Source organism: Centropristis striata, chromosome 10, assembly GCF_030273125.1.
Source record: "Centropristis striata isolate RG_2023a ecotype Rhode Island chromosome 10, C.striata_1.0, whole genome shotgun sequence".
NCBI classification, from domain to species: domain Eukaryota; kingdom Metazoa; phylum Chordata; class Actinopteri; order Perciformes; family Serranidae; genus Centropristis; species Centropristis striata.
In genome coordinates this window covers 28,945,486-28,968,460 of record NC_081526.1, presented here as the reverse complement: position 1 = coordinate 28,968,460, position 22,975 = coordinate 28,945,486, and the positions used below count along the sequence as shown (strand labels likewise).

General features: G+C 37.8%; 1 protein-coding gene across 1 annotated transcript in view; it reads left to right on the top strand.

Moving 5' to 3' along the window:
- Positions 1-6,081, top strand: part of LOC131978619 (polycystin-1-like protein 2) — a 48,737-nt gene extending 42,656 nt beyond the window's left edge. Inside the window, 4 exon segments of the mRNA XM_059342329.1 lie at positions 240-450; positions 927-1,028; positions 1,604-1,735; positions 5,875-6,081. Of these exon segments, the coding sequence (XP_059198312.1) occupies positions 240-450; positions 927-1,028; positions 1,604-1,735; positions 5,875-6,081 (652 nt within the window).
- The last annotated feature ends 16,894 nt before the right edge of the window (positions 6,082-22,975 follow it).

Below are 22,975 nucleotides of genomic sequence, written 5' to 3'. Positions count from 1 at the left end.
AACCAGTGGAGTCGCCCCCTGCTGGCCATTAGAAATAATTCAGGTTTAAGGCACTTACACATTGGCTTCACTTTTCAGCTGGAGGTTACCACTTGTGAGTGTGTTAGCATTAACACCACTGTGCTTAGCTATAGTTTACAGAGCGGCTAGAATGGCTGTAGATTCTTAGTCTTTGGACACTATTCTACAATGTTCTTTTTCTCCTATTTGTGATGGCTCACATTTTACTGTGTCTGCAGATTTGCCAGTTTTTATGAGACAGCAACAGCAGACTCTGCACTCCAATACCTGATCGCCTTCCTGGTCCTGCTCTCCACCTTCAAAATGTGGCATCTGCTCAGATTGAACCCCAACATGAACATGATCACTGCTGCGCTGCAGCGGGCCTGGAGTGACATATCTGGTTTCCTTGTGATTATTGTGATCATGTTCGTGGCATATTCCATTGCAGTAAGTATCTTTCCCCATACTAAGACATACTATAAGTCTCTGTGGTTGGAGCCAGCCAAAAATATTAGATCATTCTTATTTTATGGGTCAATTAAACTTCAAACTCAATTTTCTTCAACAGGGAGCGATGAGTGGCAGGGAGAGTAAAAAAATAATAATGGGATAGTATCCTAAGGGCTACAGATATTATTATAAAATTGTGTGAGTGAATTGGGGATATTGTATAGTGATGGCAGCAATGCGGTGGTAATTTGTCTTTAATATATTCATACATTTTTTCATTAATCATGACGATTAAATTAATCTTAATCTCATAATTAACAGTACATATTCTCCATGGGTAAAATGGGGAATATAGTGTATGCAATACTAATGACCTGTCCTCAGTCCATTATCTATTTAATCAAAGCTAAAGCTAGATGGGCAGAAAGGATTGTAGCGGTTCCTGTGTTAATTAATGGTCTATCTCTCTCTAGTCCAACGTGATTTATGGCTGGAGGATTTCCTCATATAGAACTCTGAAGGATGCTCTCCTGACCATCATAAGTCTGCAGATAGGCATCTTTAACTATGACGAGGTACGTAAGCTCTTTCCCTTTCCACAGATTTTTTCTGTAAAGTATTTACCGTAAGTTCTAGGAGATAAATGATTAAAACTAATTTAGTCAATGTCCCCACAGTGTTGCTTACAGGGGAGAATACTGTTTAATTAATTGATGTATAATTTTTTTTTTCACTCCAGAAAGTGGAGTGAAATAAGTAAAGAACTACTGTGAAGTTTGAAGATAAGCTTTGCTAACACAACACATTGTGCACAAAAGGAACCCTATTTAATTCTATTTCAAATACGCATCAGTCTGGTTGAACCACTGTACAGCATTTTGTTCTCCATGGACAAAAGAAACCCTTTGTACAAAATGACACCTAAAAGCATGAAAGACTTTTAAAAATATATATATTACTGTACCCTATCAAGCTTTTGTGGCAGGAGACTCCAAGCTTTTGAATGGTCGTGTTATATGCGCTTTTCTGTAGTACAATTAGGACGCACTGCAAAATCTCTAACCATTATCCATGTGCATGAATAAGGGTTATCTGGTCATTTTATCACCTCAAATAGATATATTATGTCTTACTAATGCATGTTTTCCAGGTCCTGGAGGGCACCCCTGTGCTTGGTGGATTACTCTTTGGTTCCTGCATTGTGTTCATGACATTTGTGGTGCTCAATCTGCTCCTCTCAGTGATCCTTGTGGCATTCAACGAGGAGCAAATATATCACAAGGTAAAATTTATTACAAGTTATTTTTTTCTAAATCCAGATTAAAGGAGAGTGAATATTGGACTTATAATGATCAGGTGGCTGGAAATAGCAACAAGATCTCCAACCTAAATTATAGAATAGACCGTTGGTCAATAGCACCCATTGTCAGGCCGGGCTGAAGGCAGGACTCAGATGCAGAGCAGGTGAATTTAAAATGTCTTTATTAAAAAATGCAGCAAGGAATACCTCACAGAGTGAAAGAAAAGGGCTATGAAACTCCTGACTCTGAGTCGAAATCTAACAAAGAAAAGTAGCTCCAAAGGAGGAAAAACACTGAAAGCTTTCTACACTAATTATCAAAATAAAATAATCCTGGTGGAGAGATGACCTGTCAAGATGTTCGAGGCCATCCTGAAATACACCTGATCATTCTAACAAAGATTCTACCAGACTAACTGAATTTCCCCTCGGGGATGAATAAAGTAATTTTGATTTGATTTGATTTGATTTAATCTAAGATCAGAGGAAAACTCTCAAGGGGAAAACGATAAAATAAAAACTCCTACAGGCACTCCAAAAGGGAGATTTACAAAACCTGATAGGAAAAACAAAAGATTCTACAAGAACACTATGAAGAACTGGATAAGGACTAAAGAGGGAAAAAAAATAAAGAACACAAAATCTCTCCAAAAGGAGGAAAAACAAAAGGGCTGACTCAAAAAGCTATGAAACTAGGAACTGCGCTTAACTCATAAATTACAAAGAAAAATCACTCTTGCAAGGAATCCAAAAGGGCAAAAACAAGCTATGGCAATCAGACAGATGATACACGGGGAAGAGCAAGTGACCTGAAACGAGAGGAGAGTTACTATTTCAAAATAAAACAGGAAATAACAAGACCAGAACACAAAATAAAACACCACCTCAACGCGGTGTGACACCCATAATGACACACATGACGTGTCAAATGAGCGTTTTGCGGGTCACAGTACCTCTAGCGTTCTAAAAATAGCACACATGTCATTATACATACACATACAGTTTGCGCTTGTGAAAAAAGGGCGAAAGTTTCTGTGGATTTAGGCTACAAAATCACTTACCTAGGTTTAAGGCAAAAAACCTGGTTTGCCGTTATAAGATAGTAAAAACAGTAAATAAATGTACGGAAATGCCAGAAGTTAAATAGTTATGAATGGAAGCCACAGAAGTTACATAAAAAATGTAAGTTACATAAAAAATCGTTTGCTTTTTGTTTTCACACAAGACACAAACCCCATTCTCCTGGTTCTCCACACCACGAGTGTAACATCTGCAGTTTAAACTCAATCCCTTCAAACCCTTCAATCACTTCTGTGGCAGCGGAGGACAGTCTAGAGTGTGCTTACTAAATATGTCATATTTTGCTGCCTGTACAAACGCCCTCAAAAGCAAAGATTGCATTTAAAGTCCCGAACAAGGAACTGACCTTCTAGGCAAGTGCAAAAGGCGCTTTTTCATAAAGAATTCACAAGAAAGTTGTGAAAATCTAACGAACTGAACAGCCAGCAGCCTCATTATCTCCTCTGAATACCTGCTCCCGCTTTCCAAGGACAAAATAAGGAAATTCTTCAGAGATCTGAAAGAAACTCAGAATTCTACCTGCTCATTATGCTGCTTCACGCTGTGTACAGCTGCCAAGTCCGGACCCTCGTCAATCCCGACACCTCCAAAAAGCCTGAGTTTCATAAAACAATTGATCTTTAATTTCCTGTGCGAGGTCTGCTTAATATCACTGACAAAGACATGGCAAACAGAGAAGCAGCAGAAGGTAAGACACTGCCAGCCAGAGTATTAGGTTCTCACATCTTTTTCTATTCTGTGGCAGCTACAGTTTACTTTGGAGAACGCCCACCATCATATATTGTCACTTACTGCTGAAATTGTGTGTGAGGATGTTTTTGTAGTGAAACACTCCAACTCTGCATGAACAGGTAGCTTGGCAGTCATGCCAAATCAAGTGGCTTTCCTCAGGAAAAATACTGAAAATAATTCCTAAATGTTTGTGACATCTGGTGCTGTATGGAGCTGCAAAACATGGTTTGTTAATTACATAAATAAGGTGTTAAGAGGATATAAATGCATTAACCATATGGGTCGATAAAGTAAAATGTGTTAATCAAGCAAAACATTGTAAATTAACTTAAATTCTTTTAAACCCATTCAATCTCATTCCTGGTTACAGCATCAATTTAACGATATGTGCCAAGAAAACAAACTAAATATGACAAACTAAATATGCCTGTGTAAGCTGGTACCAACCAATTTCAACCAATAATATCATGACCTTGAATAAATTTGCAGGTTTTAGCAGCACAGAGCTAAGATTATAGTTATATAAACAGCTTAAGTTTAGTGAACAACATAAGTTACGTAAACAACATAAGTTACGTTAACAACATAAGTTACGTTAACAACATAAGTTACGTTAACATCATAAGTTACGTAAATAAGTTACGTTAACAAAATAAGTTACGTTAACAAAATAAGGTACGTTAACAACATAAGTTACGTAAACAACATAAGTTACGTAAACAACATAAGTTATGTTAACATCATAAGTTACGTAAATAAGTTATGTTAACAACATAAGTTACGTTAACAACATAAGTTACGTTAACAACATAAGTTACGTTAACAACATAAGTTACGTTAACAAGTTATGTAACAACATAAGTTACGTTAACAACATAAGTTACGTTAACAACATAAGTTACGTTAACAACATAAGTTACGTAAACAACATAAGTTACGTTAACAACATAAGTTACGTAAACAACATAAGTTACGTAAACAACATAAGTTACGTAAACAAGTTACATAAAAAGCATAAGTTACATAAACAACATAAGCTACGTTAACAACATAAGATACGTTAACAACATAAGTTACGTTAACAACATAAGTTACGTTAACAACATAAGTTATCTAAACAAGTTACATAAACAACATAAGTTACGTAAACAACATAAGTTATGTTAACAGCATAAGTTACGTTAACAGCATTAGTTACGTAAACCACATAAGTTACGTAAACAACATAAGTTACGTAAACAACATAAGTTACGTAAACAACATAAGTTTCGTAAACAACATAAGTTTCATAAACAACATAAGTTTCGTAAACAACATAAGTTTCGTAAACAACATAAGTTTCGTAAACAACATAAGTTACGTTAACAGCATGACTTACGTAAACAACATAAGTTATGTAAACAACATAAGTTAGGTAAACAACATAAGTTTCGTAAACAACATAAGTTACGTTAACAGCATGACTTACGTAAACAACATAAGTTAGGTAAACAACATAAGTTAGGTAAACAACGTAAGTTACGTTAACAGCATAAGTTACATAAACAACATGAGTTATGTAAAACGTTTTCACATAGGACATGAACCCCGTTCTCCTGGATGAAAGTCTGCCGTTTGTTTGTTTGCTGCTTGTAAAAATGCATTATATTGACGTTTTTGAGGAGAGACCAATTTGTAAAATTGAAGACGCTCTAACTTATGTTTACTGGGACTTTAATAGACATAGTCATAACTTCCAAAGCATCCATTTTTACTGACAATACCTTCTATTTTATAATGTCAACTTTTTATGCCAATTGAGTTGTACAAATTACAGCCCCTTGACTCCTGAGCCATCATGGCCATCATCAGCAACTAAATGTTGCTGGCTGATTAACAACACAGAACACAGAGGGTTTTCTTATATATTTAACTTCTATATATTCACTTGTGGCAATGAAGAAATATTACACAACCCAGGAATACATACTTAAATACTTAACACTGTAGTTGCATAACAGTAACAGGCAGCTTTTCATTCTCAGCATGAAAAAACACTGGTACACCTGCAAAATGTCACTGTTATAAAGGAAACTAAATCGATTAATTGCTATTGTCTGTGTTTTTGTCTTGCCCAGTAACTGTGCAAGACCTGAATTGCACTGCCATTTTGGGATGTTTGTTTTTATATTTTGCCCTGAAGACAAAAAATTGCAACAATTTGAGATAATGGGTCAAAAGTGCATGATATGTCCTTAGCAGTGAGTAGGGGTAACAACATCTCTACTTATCACTAACAATGATTCTGTCATCTCTCCTCTCTCACCCAGCCATCAGATGAGGAGGAGATTGTTGACCTCATGCTGAAGAAAATCTGCAGTCTTTTTGGGATCAGATATAAAAACACAAAAGACACCTCTGGGCCTGATGTGAACGGAAGCAGCAGCCTGACTCTTAAAAACAGCAGAAATATCCTCAACAATTCCTCAGTTGATGAGAATATTTCTCAGCCTTCTGGAAGCTTAGTTAACACCTAGGAGCAAAGGTTTATTTTGTTGTATTTTATATGGGCGTGTTTTTCAATATTATGTATGCACTAATTATCCATATGCTCATTTATTCTGAGCTTGTTCCCTAGTGGGGGCTCAGTTAGTAATAATGAGGTGAAACAAATGGGGTGAATTAGGATACAGCTCACATTCTTTATATATAACAGGGATTGTCTTACATTAAAGAAAATGCATAAAAATTGATTAAAGAAAATTAACCCTAAAATGTATTGTAAAGACACAAAAGTACTCATAAAACACTCAATTTGCTGTGTGAGTAGAGAGAAGAGACGTAGGTTGGTGTAACTAAGTATTTCATAAACTTCAAACAGGATTCACATTTCAAAATAAAAGCATATCACATCAACAAATATTGAAGGGACATATGGTTAATTCTTTAATGATTTATCAATTAATTTATCAATTTAAATTGATTATTTACTTAATTCCTCGTGGCACCACCATCCAAAATTTCCAGTTATTTGTTAGTTAAATTAACGGATCAAAACTCATTAAAATTTGGTATTGATCAATTAATAAAATTCAGTTTTAGTCTCATAGAAAGTGAAGAATAAAGGATATCAAGTTAATGCAATATGACTTTGTTACCAAGGAGATTACTAAAATTATCTCAAATCAAGCAGCGCAAATCAATTGAAACCTACACGCCGTTGACTGAAACAGAGTTTTCTTAAATCTGACCTCTAATTACTTTAAATAGATCCAAAAATTGATATTCAGGAAATGAAGCACACAAGCTTCTCCGCCTACGTGCACTTGAGTAGAAACGAGTGAGGTTCCCTACAATATTTATTAAAAGGAAATATACTCAGGTGTTTTTTATTGCATGATAAAATGTAAAATGTATGTGTTTTCTTATGTACATATTTTATTGAATACCTATATGTCTGTGTGCATTGTAGAATTTATGTCAATTAAAGAGCCCCCTCGCAATATTCTCTCTCACACTCTTCCGAGGATTTAATCGTGATTGTTTTGCCAAGACCCCTGCTAACCTTGGTAACAGCAAAAATGTGGTTTAATAATGCAGCAAACACACATACTCTGTTGTAAAGACAGGGTTGGGGCAATTGATCTGTTTACAGTGCAGTCAAACTAATTTACATTTTTTTTCTTTTTTAAAGACGTTAAAAACAGCGATAGCCTGGTGTGATTTCATGCTGTGCACAATGTGAGTCCAGTGATACAATGAGTGGATCATATAGCCAATATAAATGAGATAATATTGTACTGTATCTGCATAATTTTCCTGCGAAGAAAACAGGCCTTCACATAATTAATGGATGACACACATTGTTAGCATCCAACTAACGACAGCACTGAAAGGTTCACCCAAACCCATTTGAGTTCACAGTTACTTTAACCCCACTTTACTTTTGTGGAGAACTGTATCAGCTACATTATAGTCTTCAGCAGCAATTATGTGCACTAGTTTGTGTAATCCAGTGCATATACAAAGTGCTGCTTTGGCTACTTAACATCTACCCTGACCTAAAAAGTGCAGAGAAAAAAGGTTTAAAAATAAAAAGCTGTTTTGTTGCTGATGTCCGGGAAGCAAAAGTTTACCAAAAGTATGCGGACACCACAACAATACACCTGGATGTGCTTGTTGAATATGCCATTCCAAACCCCTGGTTATTAATGTACTGCTGTGACAGCCTCCACTCATGATTTGCATTTGTTTTGAATGGGGTTGAGGTCAGGTCTCTGTGCTGTGAATCCCATTCCTGCACATCAAGCAGTTTATTTATGGACCGCGCCTTGTGTCAAAAAAGAAAAAGCCTTTAAAAAACTGAAAAACACAAAATTGGAAAATATATGTGTCTATGCTTTAGCTTCTATTGAGATACGTGTTTCTTCATCGATTCCCCCATGTCCACACCATACAAATAAAAACTGAACTGTTGTTTCTCTACCACAAAACATCACCTGTGCTCTCAAATTTGCAGTGTCTTCCAAACCCATATTTATACATCAAATTGTAAAGCATGGTAAATCACTCCATCCCTGCCCATGAACATTTCAGGAACAGTGCTGACAGTGCTTCACAAGACTCCTTGGTGAATGTTGAAACCAAGAGGGAAACTATTTATATGCATTTTGTGTTTCAGCAATCAGCAGCCTTACTAGGGCCGACCTGCTTTTTTCCCCCAGATGCTTCACAATAATGGCAGATACAATTGAGAGGAGAAAATCAACATTTCCAATGTCAATGAAAAAACATTTCCAATGCCATGTCTAAGGCCACTGACAGCTCATTGCACTGCACACATCTGTCAGTAATAGAGTACTCTATCCATGCCTTTATGCTTGATTTCATGCACTTGTTAGCAATCACTGAGGCTGGTGCACCCAAGCACACTAATTAAAAAAGGCATCTGCATATTTCTGGAGACATAGTAATAACCACAGTCTGTTTTTTCACAAGTTATAGGAAAGGAAGTACTGAACCTTTCAAAAGCCCCAGAGTTAGTCAATTGAGTCAGTAGTCTCTTTAATTAAAAACATTTTCCTCTTGAGATCAGTAGGCACAGACATTATCGCATTTGTCACTCAATGACACTGGAGGTGGTAGTAGCTTAGTGGCTCTTTTATTTTTGTTGTGGTGGCACAGCAGTGGCAGGAACACTGATGGCACTGGCACTACAATTTACATAAGCTGCATGAGGCCATCTTCATAATCTGTTCAATAATATCTAACTGAATCAAGGCACCAACTACTTCCATTTGTCCCTTTGAAATTGTGTCAGCCTCCACCTCAATGTTAGGGAACAGTTTGTACTGAGTGAAGAATATGAGCCCTCCTGTTCTAAAGAAAAACCCTACTGTGTAACGGAAAAAAAAACAGGTCTAGAAAGCAAGTGGCTATATTGCTGTTTTATAAGGCGCGTTTCCATTAGGTACTTTTCTCTCTAGTGAGCCACTATGGGCGTGGCTTAGGAGAGAGAATCTGCCCAAGATTCGCCCAACCTCACAGGTTAGTGGCTCAGAAAGTACCTGCCTCAAGTAGATACTCTTCTGAGCTGCTACTAACTCGTTGACGCTGATTGGATACGTTTGAGGTGCCACTGTGTGTTTGTGATTTGCAGACTGGACGCTGATGGTTTAACTGCTCTGACTGCAGCTGGGAGAAACAGCTGCGGGAGGACTGGGCCGCTTGTGAGTGCTTTGGGACGGCGCCTGCTGCTTTTTAAGAAGAGTAGATTTGTTGCTAGTCGCTTTTTTGAAAAAGAATTGCTAGAGGGGTCTGAGTAGTCGCTTGACATAGCGACAAAATCGCTAAATTGGCAACACTGCTTGCCACGTCGGTCTGTTGTCACATTGGAACTCAGTTGGTTAGCCGCTACAAAAGTAACTGAATGGGAATAGAGGTCGAGGGGAATTAACTTGTGGGCGTAGCCAAAAGACTGAGCCGCTTTACAAAAAGTAGCCTACTCATAAAGTACTGAGTGGAAATATGCCTATAGAGACAGAGCACCACACATCTTCCTATGAAAACCACCCCTATTGATGCCACAATAGATGGCTGAAATGCTAACAAAATATGTGTTTCTAGCTAAAACTATTAGATTGAGTGATAATTTAGCTCTCTATGACTACCAGAAAGGACAAGTTGGCTGTTAGCAAGCTAATGTTAGCCATGTGTTAGCAAGCTAATGTTAGCCATGTGTTAGCAAGCTAATGTTGGCCATGTGTTAGCAAACTAAGGCCCTCAATATTGCACAGCTTTCTGAATTATCTACATTATACTTCAACACAAGTTACATAATGTCAAATACTTTAGCTTAACTAACAGGAATATATACTTAAACTGATTCTGGATGTATTAATTAGTGACAAAATGCACTGCATGAGTAAAGGCTAATACATACTCCACTTGACACATCTGGGCAGAACTTTGTTCTTGTGTGATGTCCAAGAATTATTGTTTGATTGGACAGAAATTTGAATTTGAATAAGACATGCTGCAGAGGGTGGGCCCTGTGAGAACTTCTCGAGTTTCTTGTGAATTATGAAATGTCCTGGCCAGAAATAACTTTTTTCTCTGTTCGTGTGGAGTATGTAAAAGGCTTAAGTTCTTTACCCTGTTAGTAGTACAATCACCACACAGCAGCTTTTAGACTTTTTTTTGTTGTTTTGTTTGGAATTGGCAAAGAGGCTCCAATTCATTCAAGTCAATGGAGAGATATGGATTGTTTTTCCCTCCGGTGGGAGCGGAGCTTAAATGTGTCTCTATAGAGGAATCCTGGGAAATACCAGAAGTAAACAAGCAATAAATGAATGCAAGCTGTGGTAAAGAAATTAAAAAAAGGTACAATTTTCTACTTTTTCCTTTAATTTAACGTTAGACAATGTCAGCTGTGATTGGCAACCAGAGTTTGGGATTAAGTTATTTTGGATTAGTTTACTAAGACTTTATTGTTATGTTAACTGCTCATTGCAGCCTCTGATCCAGCAGAGGGAAAAATGATGAATGATTGCATCCCTGGGCAGCTGTTGTCATGGAATCAAAGGTTGTCTCTTCTTGTCTTTTAGTGGTGTTGACTATAAATCCAGTTCAACTGGTGGGCATGAATGGCAATTTTGTTTGTTTTTTGTCAGTTACTGTTAATTAGTGACATAGCCGAATGCATTGTGGTTACCCACAGTGACAGCTGCCATTAAAAACACAAACAGAAATTGTATGCTAATCATTTTAAAGTTTTTAACATGACGTCTGTGTTTATCATCCATGCAAATCAAGTTACTCCAAATAAGCACACATTTGGTGACTTTCTGAGAAATCACCATCATCTTTGCAAATTTGCTGTTTTGCTTCTGTGACATCAAATCTACAGCTGGAAAGTTTTAAATTAGGTTTTTTTTCATATTTGATGAAAATGTGTGACAATTGGTGAAAAACATGTTCCTCTGCCTCCTGCTAGTCCATAAGCAAAACAAAACCATCAGAGCCGAGAATTTTAAAATGCAGCTGTCAAGTTTTAAATTGTATGCTAATCCTTTTGAAATATATAACGTTACTCATCAGTGTTTATCATTCATGCAAATCAAGTTGCTCCAAGCAAGCACGCATGGCTTTGCTGGAAGTCAATCGAAAAGTGACTCTCTACGTCAGAATTTGATTAATTCTTTTGGAAAGTCTGGAGGAGCTGCATGATTTATTTTAAACTCACTCAATTTAGCACTGTGCATGTTCTATGAACCCCACTGTGCAGATGACCTGCTGACCGGGGAAAGTGGTGCAGCTTGGGAGGCAATACAAAACCAAAATGCAATAACACAGACAGTGCAAGAACATTTTTACACTTTTAATTGTACTAAACGAACAGTAAACAACAGAAGGTCTGCTTCATGTTTTAACTAGATTTTGATCAGATGCGAGAACTTTCATCTAAACCCTTTTATCTACTTTTGTTTCTAACCATGATTGAAAGCAAGAAGAGAAGATGGCAGTTACAGATTATAGGTTTTTACAATATTTTTAAAGGTCACTGTAGAGCTGTAAGGATTGAATTGTACTATACCGTCTGTTATTCATCGTGTTATGGCTTCTATAAAATTAAATTTATTTATTTCTGGCCTTATATTCTCACACTTTCACTTCCTACCACCATCTACATTCCAGTGTCGCTGCCACAAAGGTCACTGATTTTACTGTAAAGAAATGGAAAAGTGTCTCTGGCTCTATAACACCTTTTTCTTTCTTGCATCCGGTGTTCTGTCACGTCCAACCTGAGAATTAATGCATAGGTTACACATAAATCATACAAGTCAGCTATTCAATGCACTGACACACACAAAGACGATGAAAGACTGAATCCTTGCTTATTGAACTTTTAAACATGAAATTTGATCTTGTCTTACCGACAAAGAAAAAGTTAAAATATCTGTCCTACACCATTTGTTCATATTTGTCAAATCCACAGCCTTGAATGCATATATAATGTGCTATAATTGAGATTTCACAGCTGAGGCAGCCCTTTCACTATGCCTCCAGAGAGGATTCACTAGATTTGTATGTAAATTTATAATAGGACCTTCAAACTGGAGAAAGTAATAAAAGTGTCAAACAGTACGGTAAACTCAAGAATAATGTATTTATTATTATTATTATTATTATTATTATTATTATTATTATTATTGTTTAATTAAAATTAATGGTTTCTTTGTAGCATTATGTATAGTGTCTGAATGTTTGTTTAATTTTTTTTTTCCAAATAAAAATGACAAGCTCCAGTATAATTTGAGTGCACAGATTGAACCCCCGAGGCCCTTTGTAGGCAGTTTTATATATTCCTGCATCTCAAATTGTGTTTTACGCATCACTGTTCCCAACTGTTCCCTCACATGTCACTTCAAAACAGACTTTCAAAAAAAACCCAGCTATGTCTTCGTATTTCACCACCCGCCGCTATCTTGCTGACGTAGTAGTGATTGACAGCCAACCGAAGTTTAAAAGGGTGGATTCTAATGTTCGGTTGGAGGACGGGGCAGTAGTCACGTGACCCTTGTAACTACTTCTCTCCCGGCATTTATGTACATTTATTCACTGTTTAAACACCTTACCAGAAGTTTTTTTGCCCTAAACCTAGGTCAGTGGTTTTATAACATAAATCCACAGAAACTGTAGCCTTTTTTACAACCGCTGACCATACGGGTGTACTTTTTTTAGAATGCACCATTGTACCGCAAGGTGCGACGTACATATGTGCTGTAATTTGTGGTACTTTCACACAACCTCTTCTGCCGTTTATGTTGGAGAACTTGTTGAAAAACGTCACTTTGACTGAAGTTCAGTTGCTGACCTAGGCAGTGTTTGGTTTTTAGTCTATTATCTAGAATCCAGACGGCAATAAAATGTACGTTAACTTCATAATAACATGCTTTTCAGTCATTTTACATATTGGCACCATGCAAATCCTAATAGATGTTTAGAAATAGATTGACTGATATATTGTGTAGGTAGAATATCTGGAGATTTTCATTACATACAGTACAGGACTTTCTGAGAAGTCGCCAGCATATCCTTGCATCTTTGTTGTTCTTATTTTGAAATCAAAGCTGGAAACTTTTATATAAGTGTTGTCATATTTGATGAAACTCTGCCTCCTGCTTGTCCAAAACAAGACCATCAGAGACAAGAATTTTAAAATGCAGCTGTCAATCATGTCAGAGACTGCTCTTGAAGTGCAGTCAAACTGTCAAACGACGCAGAGCTGATCATATATGAATCAAGAGTCTGTCACTGCATTCATTGCCTATTGCTCACCTCAAAAACTTTCACAAAAATGTTTAGTGTACTGTTAAATTGTAAAATGAGAGTTTGCGCCCTGATGTTCTCAGCATAGAGGAGTTGCAAGATGCTGCTACTATGATTGTATTTTTTGTATTTCTTTCTATATCTGAGATCTGATAAAAGCCTTCAGTGACTGGAGAAACAAGAACTATCTTCTGAACACCTCAAAGACTAAGGAAATTATCATAGATTTCCGCAGGTTCAAGCCCCCCCTTCAACCAGTGAATACCTGTGGGGTGGACATGGAGGTGGTGCCAAGTTCTAAGTATCTAGGTGTATATACTTTTATAATAAGTTGGACTGGTCCCTAAACACAGACACTCTCTACAAAAATGGGCAGAGCTGCCTCTTTTTCTTAAGGAAGCTTAGATCTCTGGACATCTGTAGTAAGAAGCTGCAGATGTTTTATCAGTCTGTGGTGGTAGTGTGTTGTTTTATGCTGCAGTCTGCTGGGGAGGCAGCATCAGACACAGAGATGCAAGGTGGTTGGACAGACTGGTCTAAAGAGCTGGTTCTGTGGTTGGAGCCAGGTTGGACACACTGGAGGAGGTGGTGGAGAGATGACCTGTCAACATGTTCAAGGCCATCTTGAAATACCAGATCATCCACTACACAAAACCTTTATGGACCAAAAAAACAGCAGTGGACGGCTCCTCTCTCTCTGTTGCTGGACAGAGAGATACAAAAGATCCTTCACTCCTACAGCCATCAGGTTGTCTCATTCTAACAGAGTTACCAGACTAACTGAATTTACCCTCAGAATAAAATAAAGTAATTTTGATTAATTGATTTGAATTGATTTGATTGATTTGATATGAATAGTGCTGCTCGAAGGCATTTAAAGGGAAGTGGGTACAAAGTGCTTTTAGTGTAATGCATTCACCACTTGGCAGTCCTGTATCATAGAGGAAAAAAGCGGAAGCTCTTGTTTGTTTGATGTCATAGTAAAAGCCCTGTGAAGTTTAAGTGGAAAACTCTTGGTGCATTTGTGTAGTACATCAATAGGGGCTGAAATCCTGCAGCACCAGGAGAGAGCTTCAGATGAAAAGATGTAATAAAATCGAATTAATCAAAAAGAAGGTTTGTTGAGTTAATTTTTTTAATCATTCTGTAGCTTTGCAGTCCTGTTCTTTATATATTCAAACCCAAATATTCACATTTTGGAGAGGCAGAGTGCACAGAAGCTGATGTACTGCTGTGGACGCCACCTTAGTTCAGATCTGAGACTCAGAAGTCAGACAAAAAAACAAACAGATCGATGCAGTGGTGGCCCAACATGTCCTGTGCTCTGTGAGATAAAAATGACTCTATTTGTCAAAGGAGTCTGGTGGCCTAGGAGAGAACGCTATGTGTGACTGAGTGCCAGACTCCCACTGTAACTTGTGGGCACTCAAGTAGTTGCAGCCTCTGACCCTGCAGAGAAAAAAACCATGAATGATTGCATTCCTGGTAAGCCACCGGGTAGCTGTTGTCATGGAATCAGAGGTAGTCTCTTGTTGTCTTTCAGTGGTGACAACTATAATTCCAGTTCAACTGTAGGGTATGAATTGCAATTTTGTTTTGTTTTGTCACACTAGGGCGACCACCGAACTTCTTAGAAAGCTCTCTGGTGAGATCCTTGAAGTGCTGCTGTCCTCTGTTGTTAATGTTCCCCACACACACCAGCTGCACTCACTACAAAGAGCAACACTATTGTCAGACACAACCAGATGCTGCTGACCGTTGCTTCTATAAAATGTAGAACCGACTCCTGAATGTCCACAGTTTATCATAATACAATTCTGGAGCTTGTAAAGAAGACCCACAGGAGCACAGAAAGATTGTTAGTCTGCTGCAGGGTTCGGAACATTATCATGGCCCAGTACTTAATTCATTTGTGAATTGGTGTGACCAGTCCTTCCTCCAGATAAACGTGGCCAAGACTAAAGAGATGGTCGTCGATTTTCAGAGGAAGCCCTGCTCTCCCACACCCTGTGTGATTAAAGGGGAGCCAGTGGCAGCAGTGCAGCAGTATGAATATGGGCACTGTCCTGGATGACGAGCTGACATTTGATGCAAACATTGACAGCATATGTAAAAAGGTGAACCAGCATCTGTTCTTTGTAAGAAAGCTGCAAAGTTTGAATGTAGACAGGACTCTAATGAGAATGTTTTATTCTGCTTTTATTGAGTCTGAACTTCTCTTTAATGTTATCTGTTGGTTTTGACATATCAGTCTTAAAAACAAAAACAAACTGGAAAAAATTGTCAGACTGTGTTAAAATAACAAAAACAAAAAAATAGCAGCTATATGAAGAAAGGCTCATCTCTAAGGCTCAGACCATTGTTTTTTACTCAATTCAACCCTCGCATGCTGAGTTCCAGCTGCTTCCTTCACGGCGAAGGTTTAGTTTCCCTAAATGCAGCACCAATAGTTACAGGTTCTCTTTTGTCCCATCTGCTATTGCCATTCTTAACAAGCAATGATGTCAGGACGTAATGCTTCATAATCCTACTTCATTTAACAGTGAGCGATGATTGGTAACTGTGTTGTTTGTACTATTGCACTTGTGTGTGTGTTGTACTTGTATTTTATGTATTTTGTCTTATACTACTGTCTGTAAATCAAATTTCCCATTTGGGACATGAAAGTTTTACCTTACCTTACACATATATTTGATGTAATGCTATATTTTAGTCAAGAGTCATTAGTATTTAGTAGTAAATAGTAATTTAAAACAATACGTATGCCATAAAAAAGAGAAAAGAAAAAAAGGCTGGGAACCAAGCCAACCTTCCTGCACTTTATTCATGAATGTAAACAATTGAGCACAATGTTATCTAATGTTACAAACAAAAGCTATTAAATGTTAAGGCAGTTCACAGAAAGAATGGACTTGAGGGTAGAAAAAGAAAAATAAGTTTATTGTCTCAAAGACAAACAGGATCAGGGTAAAAGACACGAGAGGGAATCGAGGGAAGGGAAGCCGGGGCGAGGTGAGGTAACAGGAGACAGGTGGATGCTGGCAGGCACCAGAACAAGGGAATCTCCTGGTAATGAAACAGAGGGTTAGCACAGGGAAAAACTCTGAGACGGGGAGATTAATCAGAGGAGCCACGACCTGAGACTACCACTGGAGAGGATAACGTTCTGCCGAATGAATGAATGAAGAGCCGGGGTCGATATACTGCAGGAGATGAGCTGATGAGTGGCAGCTGTGGCAGAGGGAGCAGGTGGAGGTGATTGTCAGGAGCAGAGTAGTGGAGTCAGGATGCACACCACACACACACACACACACACACACACACACACACATTCACTAAGTACAACTTATGCTGGGCTTACACCAAACGATTTTCCCAGTCCCAGACTAAAAACTGAAAGTCTTTAGTAAATCTAGGAGTTTTACTGGAGTCACAGCGCGCTCCCGTCATCCCGATCGTTAAGTGTAAGGTAGTAATCGGCGCTGTTTCTTATCAGTCTTTTCCTAGTCTTGGGTTTGCGATCATATCAAACGTGTTTGATATGATCGCAAGTCGCAGTGACGTAACACAATCAACAACCAATAGATGAGCGGGTCCAGACCGGCAGTAAAACCACTTCAACAGGAAAAAGTTACATCACAATAATGTTAGTAAACTCAATCCTAAATACAAATATAGAGATGTAATATATTTATGGCCACAAGCGGGATTTTGGGGGCGCTGTTTCTTAGTAAAGAGAACAGTAAGCAGACCCAGTTAAAATGTATAAATAAATGTATACATAAATAAGTAATAAATAATTGATGATGAATGTGTGATTAACGAAATGAAAGTTGATAGAGCTGATAAGTATAATTATTCAATTAAACAAATAATTAAATAGGACATAAATGTATATCATGAATTCTTTTCTACAGTTTCCTTTCCTTTATTCTTCCTTATATCTATTTTACTGTAAAATAGTCACTTTTCATGTCAGAAAAACAGAAACCCCTTTTCAGCTTTGTGAGGGGGCATTTTGTGGTGTCTTCTCCTCTTCTTTTTGTTGTTTTTTTTTCCAACACAAACCACTGCACACACAAAAATGGCATGGTAGGTAAAAAATGCTAAAGGAAATCTAGTTGTAGTCTCGTAAATAGTGATCCTGCAAGATTCACAGTCTTTGTAGAATCTCAGTCTGAGACTAGGCTGGAACTAAAAACTCTCAACAGTTGTCTTTAGATGTGAGCAGATGTGAGCTGATAGTTTTGCAGGAGTCTTTCCAAATCTTTTCAAAGTCTTCTGGTGTATAGGTAGCATTAGTGAATTTTTGGAAATGCTTTAGTTTTAGTTTAGTTTTTATTAGTTTTAGTTTTTTGTAATGGGGTATTTGTTGGGTGGGAGACTAAAAGAGGTCACAGTAAATTTTGCCTTTATTTCCTTTGTCTGATCCATCTTCATTATGGATGAAAAAAGTTGACAAGGACGAAAACGAAGGACATTTTCATTATAATTTAGTTAGTTTTGTAACCACACAATACAGTTTCAGTTAATTATCATTATCATGTAACCTTTAACCCTTAAAACAAAGTCTGAAATCTCAAAAAAGCCTTTAAAGAAGGGAGGACCGGCCCAAATGTCCTCACTTTGCAAAAATGCCCTCACTCTGTTTATTAAAAATGAGTTCCGGTCCTCACTACGTAGGAAGTACAAGAACACACACACACACACACACACACACACACAGGGGAGAGCACAGAGCCAACTAGAGGGCCGTAACATTAAGACCTTTACGCAATTAAAATAAACATATACAGTATTTGATTCATGACTAGAATAATATTTTAGTTATTTCAAACAAGATATGTTTTAGTTTTATGAAAAAAGGAAATGTGCCTTGTTTTGCATGGATTACACCCGACCTCAGAAATAAGGATTCTTTAACTTAAAAAGGGGGGCTACACGTTGGTTTAGTGGTTAGCACTCTTGCCTCAGAGAAAGAGGGTCACCAGTTCAACTCCAGCCAAAGACAGTTTAGGTTTAATTGGTGACTCTACGTCTAACGCCATTGGTGTGAATGGGAGCATGATTGTCTGTCTCTATGTGTCAGCCCTGCAATAGTCTGGCTCCAGGGTTACCCCACCTCATAATTTTCCTTAATGTCCTTAATCTATTTTAAAAAATTGAGTAAATTGTATCACGATTCAACAATTAGTTCATTAACTAGTTGAATGATTGTTCATCCATACAAGCTACAATAAATGCATGCATGAGAAGACTAAATACCACATAATTTAAAACTTTGTTCTTTATTAGCCAAATCAATTACACCCTGTTGATTATTTGAGGGAATTAATTATATTATTCTGTGTATTCACAGTAAAACTTGGGGTTGTGTTGAATTCTTAAGTTTGACATAAGCGCAAAGCCACTTAGAACTGTTTTGAGTTTCATGATGTTGTAGGGAGCAGAGGAAGCGATTTGCTTTGTAGGAAGAATCAGCATACTGATGTATTATTGGTTACCTTTATGATTGAACTATGAACAAGATGAATCTCAATTCATCTTTATTCTGTCCCAGATGCTAATGTTTTATAGAGCCACATTAGCCAGAGGTCATTCTGAATGCTGTCATTACTGCACTAAAGAGAGGCCGTTTGGCATAATGACTGTCTTAATGGAATGACCATTTCATATGAAAAGTCATGTAGATGGGTCAAGGAGAACAAGTAGCCCGTAACTCATTTTCTTTCAATATTTCATTGTTTTATAATGCATCATATCTGGGTTAGCCTGTACTTGAAGTAAATAAGTCCAATAAGTGAGTCCAGTCCAGTATGCTGTGCAAACATAATGGGTTAAAATGTGAGAAAGACTTAATATGAGAATAAGATTACTGTCTAATTCAAAGATGTTTTTTTATCAATGAGTGTTCCTCAAGCTGAGGACGCTCCTAAAGCATTAAGCAGCTTTGTTCACCTTGTTACCTAATGTACTTGTAAAAGACTGAAAGAAAAGATAAGGTCATTAGGGAAATGGAAATCTTTTAACCCGCTCCTCCTCAGCTGAATGTATTTTCTCCTAAGAGCACTGTACAGGCGATTTAACGAGCACAAATTGAGCATGTGAATGGAACCGGGTTATGCAAGTCCTGAAAATAGTATCTACAATTAGGTTAATGGTGAAGCAGAGTACAACACCGTTTTACTGTCTTTATTATAACACAGTTACATATCTTATTAGAACTTAACACTTATAAATGATTTACTGTTCTGAAATCGTTTGCCTTACACCCTCAAGTTTCTGCTCTAGATGTTTTTTTTGGCTGCTATGGCTCAGTTGGTAGAGTGGTTGGCCACCGATTGGAAGGTTGGTGGTTTGAGGTTCCTGACCACGGCAGCATACATGTCAAAGTATCCTTGGGCAAGATACTGAACCCCAATGCTGTTTTCATCAGGGTGTGAATGAATTCCCGATGGTGGCAGGTGGCACCATGTAGGGTAGTCTTGACCACCACTATGAATGTATGTGTGAGTGCTGTCTGTAGTGTTAAAAGCGCTCTGAGTGGTCACAAAGACTATAAAAGTGCAGTCCATTTACCCATTAGAGGGAGCTAGTTCCAGTGTACTTGTATCGTGTAGTGTATCCTTTAACAACCTTTTCAAGTTGTTGTCAGTTTAGTGGTGGTGGCGTTGAAGTCATATGACCATGGTGTAGTTAATTTACTTTCTAACATTAGTTTTGTACTTTTGGTGATTGCATCTAAGCTTCAAAAGTCTTTCTGAACAATGTCTAAGTATCATACATTTTTGTTTGCAACAAAGTTGGGCTGAAACTCGAGAAACTTGAGAAGCCCATCTTTCCAAATGATGAATGCAAATTCCTTGTATCAGAACTTTGTTTGATCCATTTAACTTTAAAGTAAACAGCTCACTGTTTGTGCTTGGACGATTGTAACTGTCGCACAATGGGCTTAGCTGGGGAAACATGCTGTGATTGCAAAATGGAGGAAGAGAGTAAATAGTGAGGGATGAAGGACAAGAGACAGGCCAACAGAAAACATCACAAGTCTCCAGAGTTTGGGATGATTACAAGCTCAAACAAGTAGGTTTACGTAGCTTTTAAAGCCTAAAATGCATTGATTCAGTGCAGCAGGTTTGTTAAGTTCAGTTTGAGTAGCAACCCTTCAACACACTAAATAAGTGTACTGCAGCCAATCTTATTAACTTACATTATGATATTTAGGCCTGGTAATAAATATCAATAACATAATATGGCACTTATATGCACAAAATGGGTTAAGTTTTAACAGATAATTAAGCTGTATGTAATTTAAGAATACTAATTTTACCATTTAGTTGATCCCTTTAAGGAACCAGTCTTATTTTTTTGGTATTCTTGAATAATAACGATTGCTTTTTAAAAACACAAAAATATTTGTTATACAATTTACGGAATAATCGTTAGAATACTTGATTTAAAAAACAACAACAACAGATAGCTGTAGTCCTATCACAGAGCTTATTTTCCGCAGTAACCCAATAGAAAATTCCCATTGGCTTTTTGTCGAGGAAACTAGACCCATGCTAACTTCTGGGTTGGCATACAATAATATGTCATTCCTGTATCTCTTGATTAGACTCAGAAAACCCCGCCAATCAGAGGGGGGAAAAACATCATTTTAGCAACCCTATGTCTACCAGAGGGGACAAGTTAGCTTTTAATAAGCTCATTTTGGCCATGTGTGTGCCATGTGGCACTTACAAACATAATACTTCATGGGTTCTGATTTATCCACATTCCACTGTGACCACAAGTTGCCTCCTGTGAAAATGCTTTTTGAAATATATTTTGATTAAAACTGAAATTTCGTTCACTACATTCAGACTGCAGGCAAAAGTGATTAAAATATATGACTTTGTGACTCGGATTTTATTTTTTATAATAGCGTGAACAGCACAAATCACATCGGATCAGATCTGGGCCACTTTTGTATGTGGTCCTAAATCAGATACAGGTGTTATGTTTTCCATTGCGACCTCATGTTGTAATTCATGTGAATCGTGTCACTCTAAAACAAGATTAGATAGCACATGGTAACTTGCCCCTGTTGCTAGTCATTAAGCCCAACACTGACGCGCTTTCTCAGGGAGATGGGTCACCTGAGATGAACGTCTTATAAAGAGAGTCTTGTGGAGAGGTGCCGACAGATGTAGAGAGAAAATGTCAAAGGTATGCCTTGACATTATGGATGAAATTGGTGTCTGTGAAGCAATTTAAGTAAATTGGTTTTCGGTTGAGGGAATAAGGGCCATGCTAAGTTTCGAGTTGGCGTGCAAAAAATAGATTTGTTACTAGTCGCTTTTTCAAAAAATTGTTGCGGGGGGGTCTGAAAAGTCGCTAAATCTAGTGACAAAGTCACTAACACTGGGCAAAAGTGGCCCAAATCCGTGGTCCTAAATTGGGTCTGAACAGTCATGTCGCAATTTATGCAAATCATGTCATTCTAAAACAAGGTTAGATAGCACATGATAACTGCCTCTGTTGCCAGTCATCAAGCCCGACACTGACGCGCTTTCTTAGGGAAGATATGTCACCTGAGATGAGAGTCTTGTAGAGAGGTGCTGACAGGTAGTAGTTAGAGGTATGCCATGACATTCTGATATTTTGGATTGAATTGGCTTCTGTGAAGCCATTGACGTCACAATCTCAGCACTCCTGACTCCAACTCCTCATCCACACACTCCTCCGTACAGACATAGCAGCTCCACAAAAAGCCATTTTTAAACATTTTGCCCTGTTTCTACTCATCTTTCTTCTCATTATTATCTGCTCATAACTTCGCCAGCTTTCACCACTGACTTCAGCAGCCTCCATGCTTACTTCCATACACATCGTGCTGCAAGTGACGTCTTTGTTATTGTTCTTCTGTGCATTTTCCCACTGGAGTCTGATATAAGCCACATTTTAAAAAAATAATGAGAACAGCCAAACAATTAGTATTTTTTTCTCAGATCTAATTTTTATTGAGTATGAATTCCCATCCCTCCTGCTAATACCCCTGGCCTAATCACTTGTATTTTGTCCTCTTAAAGACTCAGTTTTTCAGTTAGGCAGATTATAAAATGTAGTTCTGTGTTTACCCTGTTGTCTTCATGCAATACAAAGTCTGTGGAGATTTGTTTCACCCTCTGGTGTGGGCGGGTCTTGATTGCGCTCCGTCTTCATGGGTCACCACTGGGCTGAGCTGTGCTTGTGCAAAGACCTAACAAGGCTCCTATTTATATGACTGTGTGTTTCTGAGTGTGGGTGCACGGCTTGTCTTCTCCATCGCGAGGCTGCAATTTAGCAAATCTCTATGGCAAACTGCAAAGGAGGATGAGTTTGTCTTTGCAAGAGGGTGGTAGTCATAATTACAGACAACATAACCTAAAGGTAGCAGTCAACAAACAGAGCATACAGATCTGTTAGATTACACAGTTTAGTTATGTCAGATATTTATGGAGACGCCCAGGCCACTCAAATATTTACCTTATTATTTTAAAGCGAGCATGAAATAATAAGAGCTCAAATGATCAATATCACCCTATGGCTCTAAACTCACTCTCTTATACACACAGA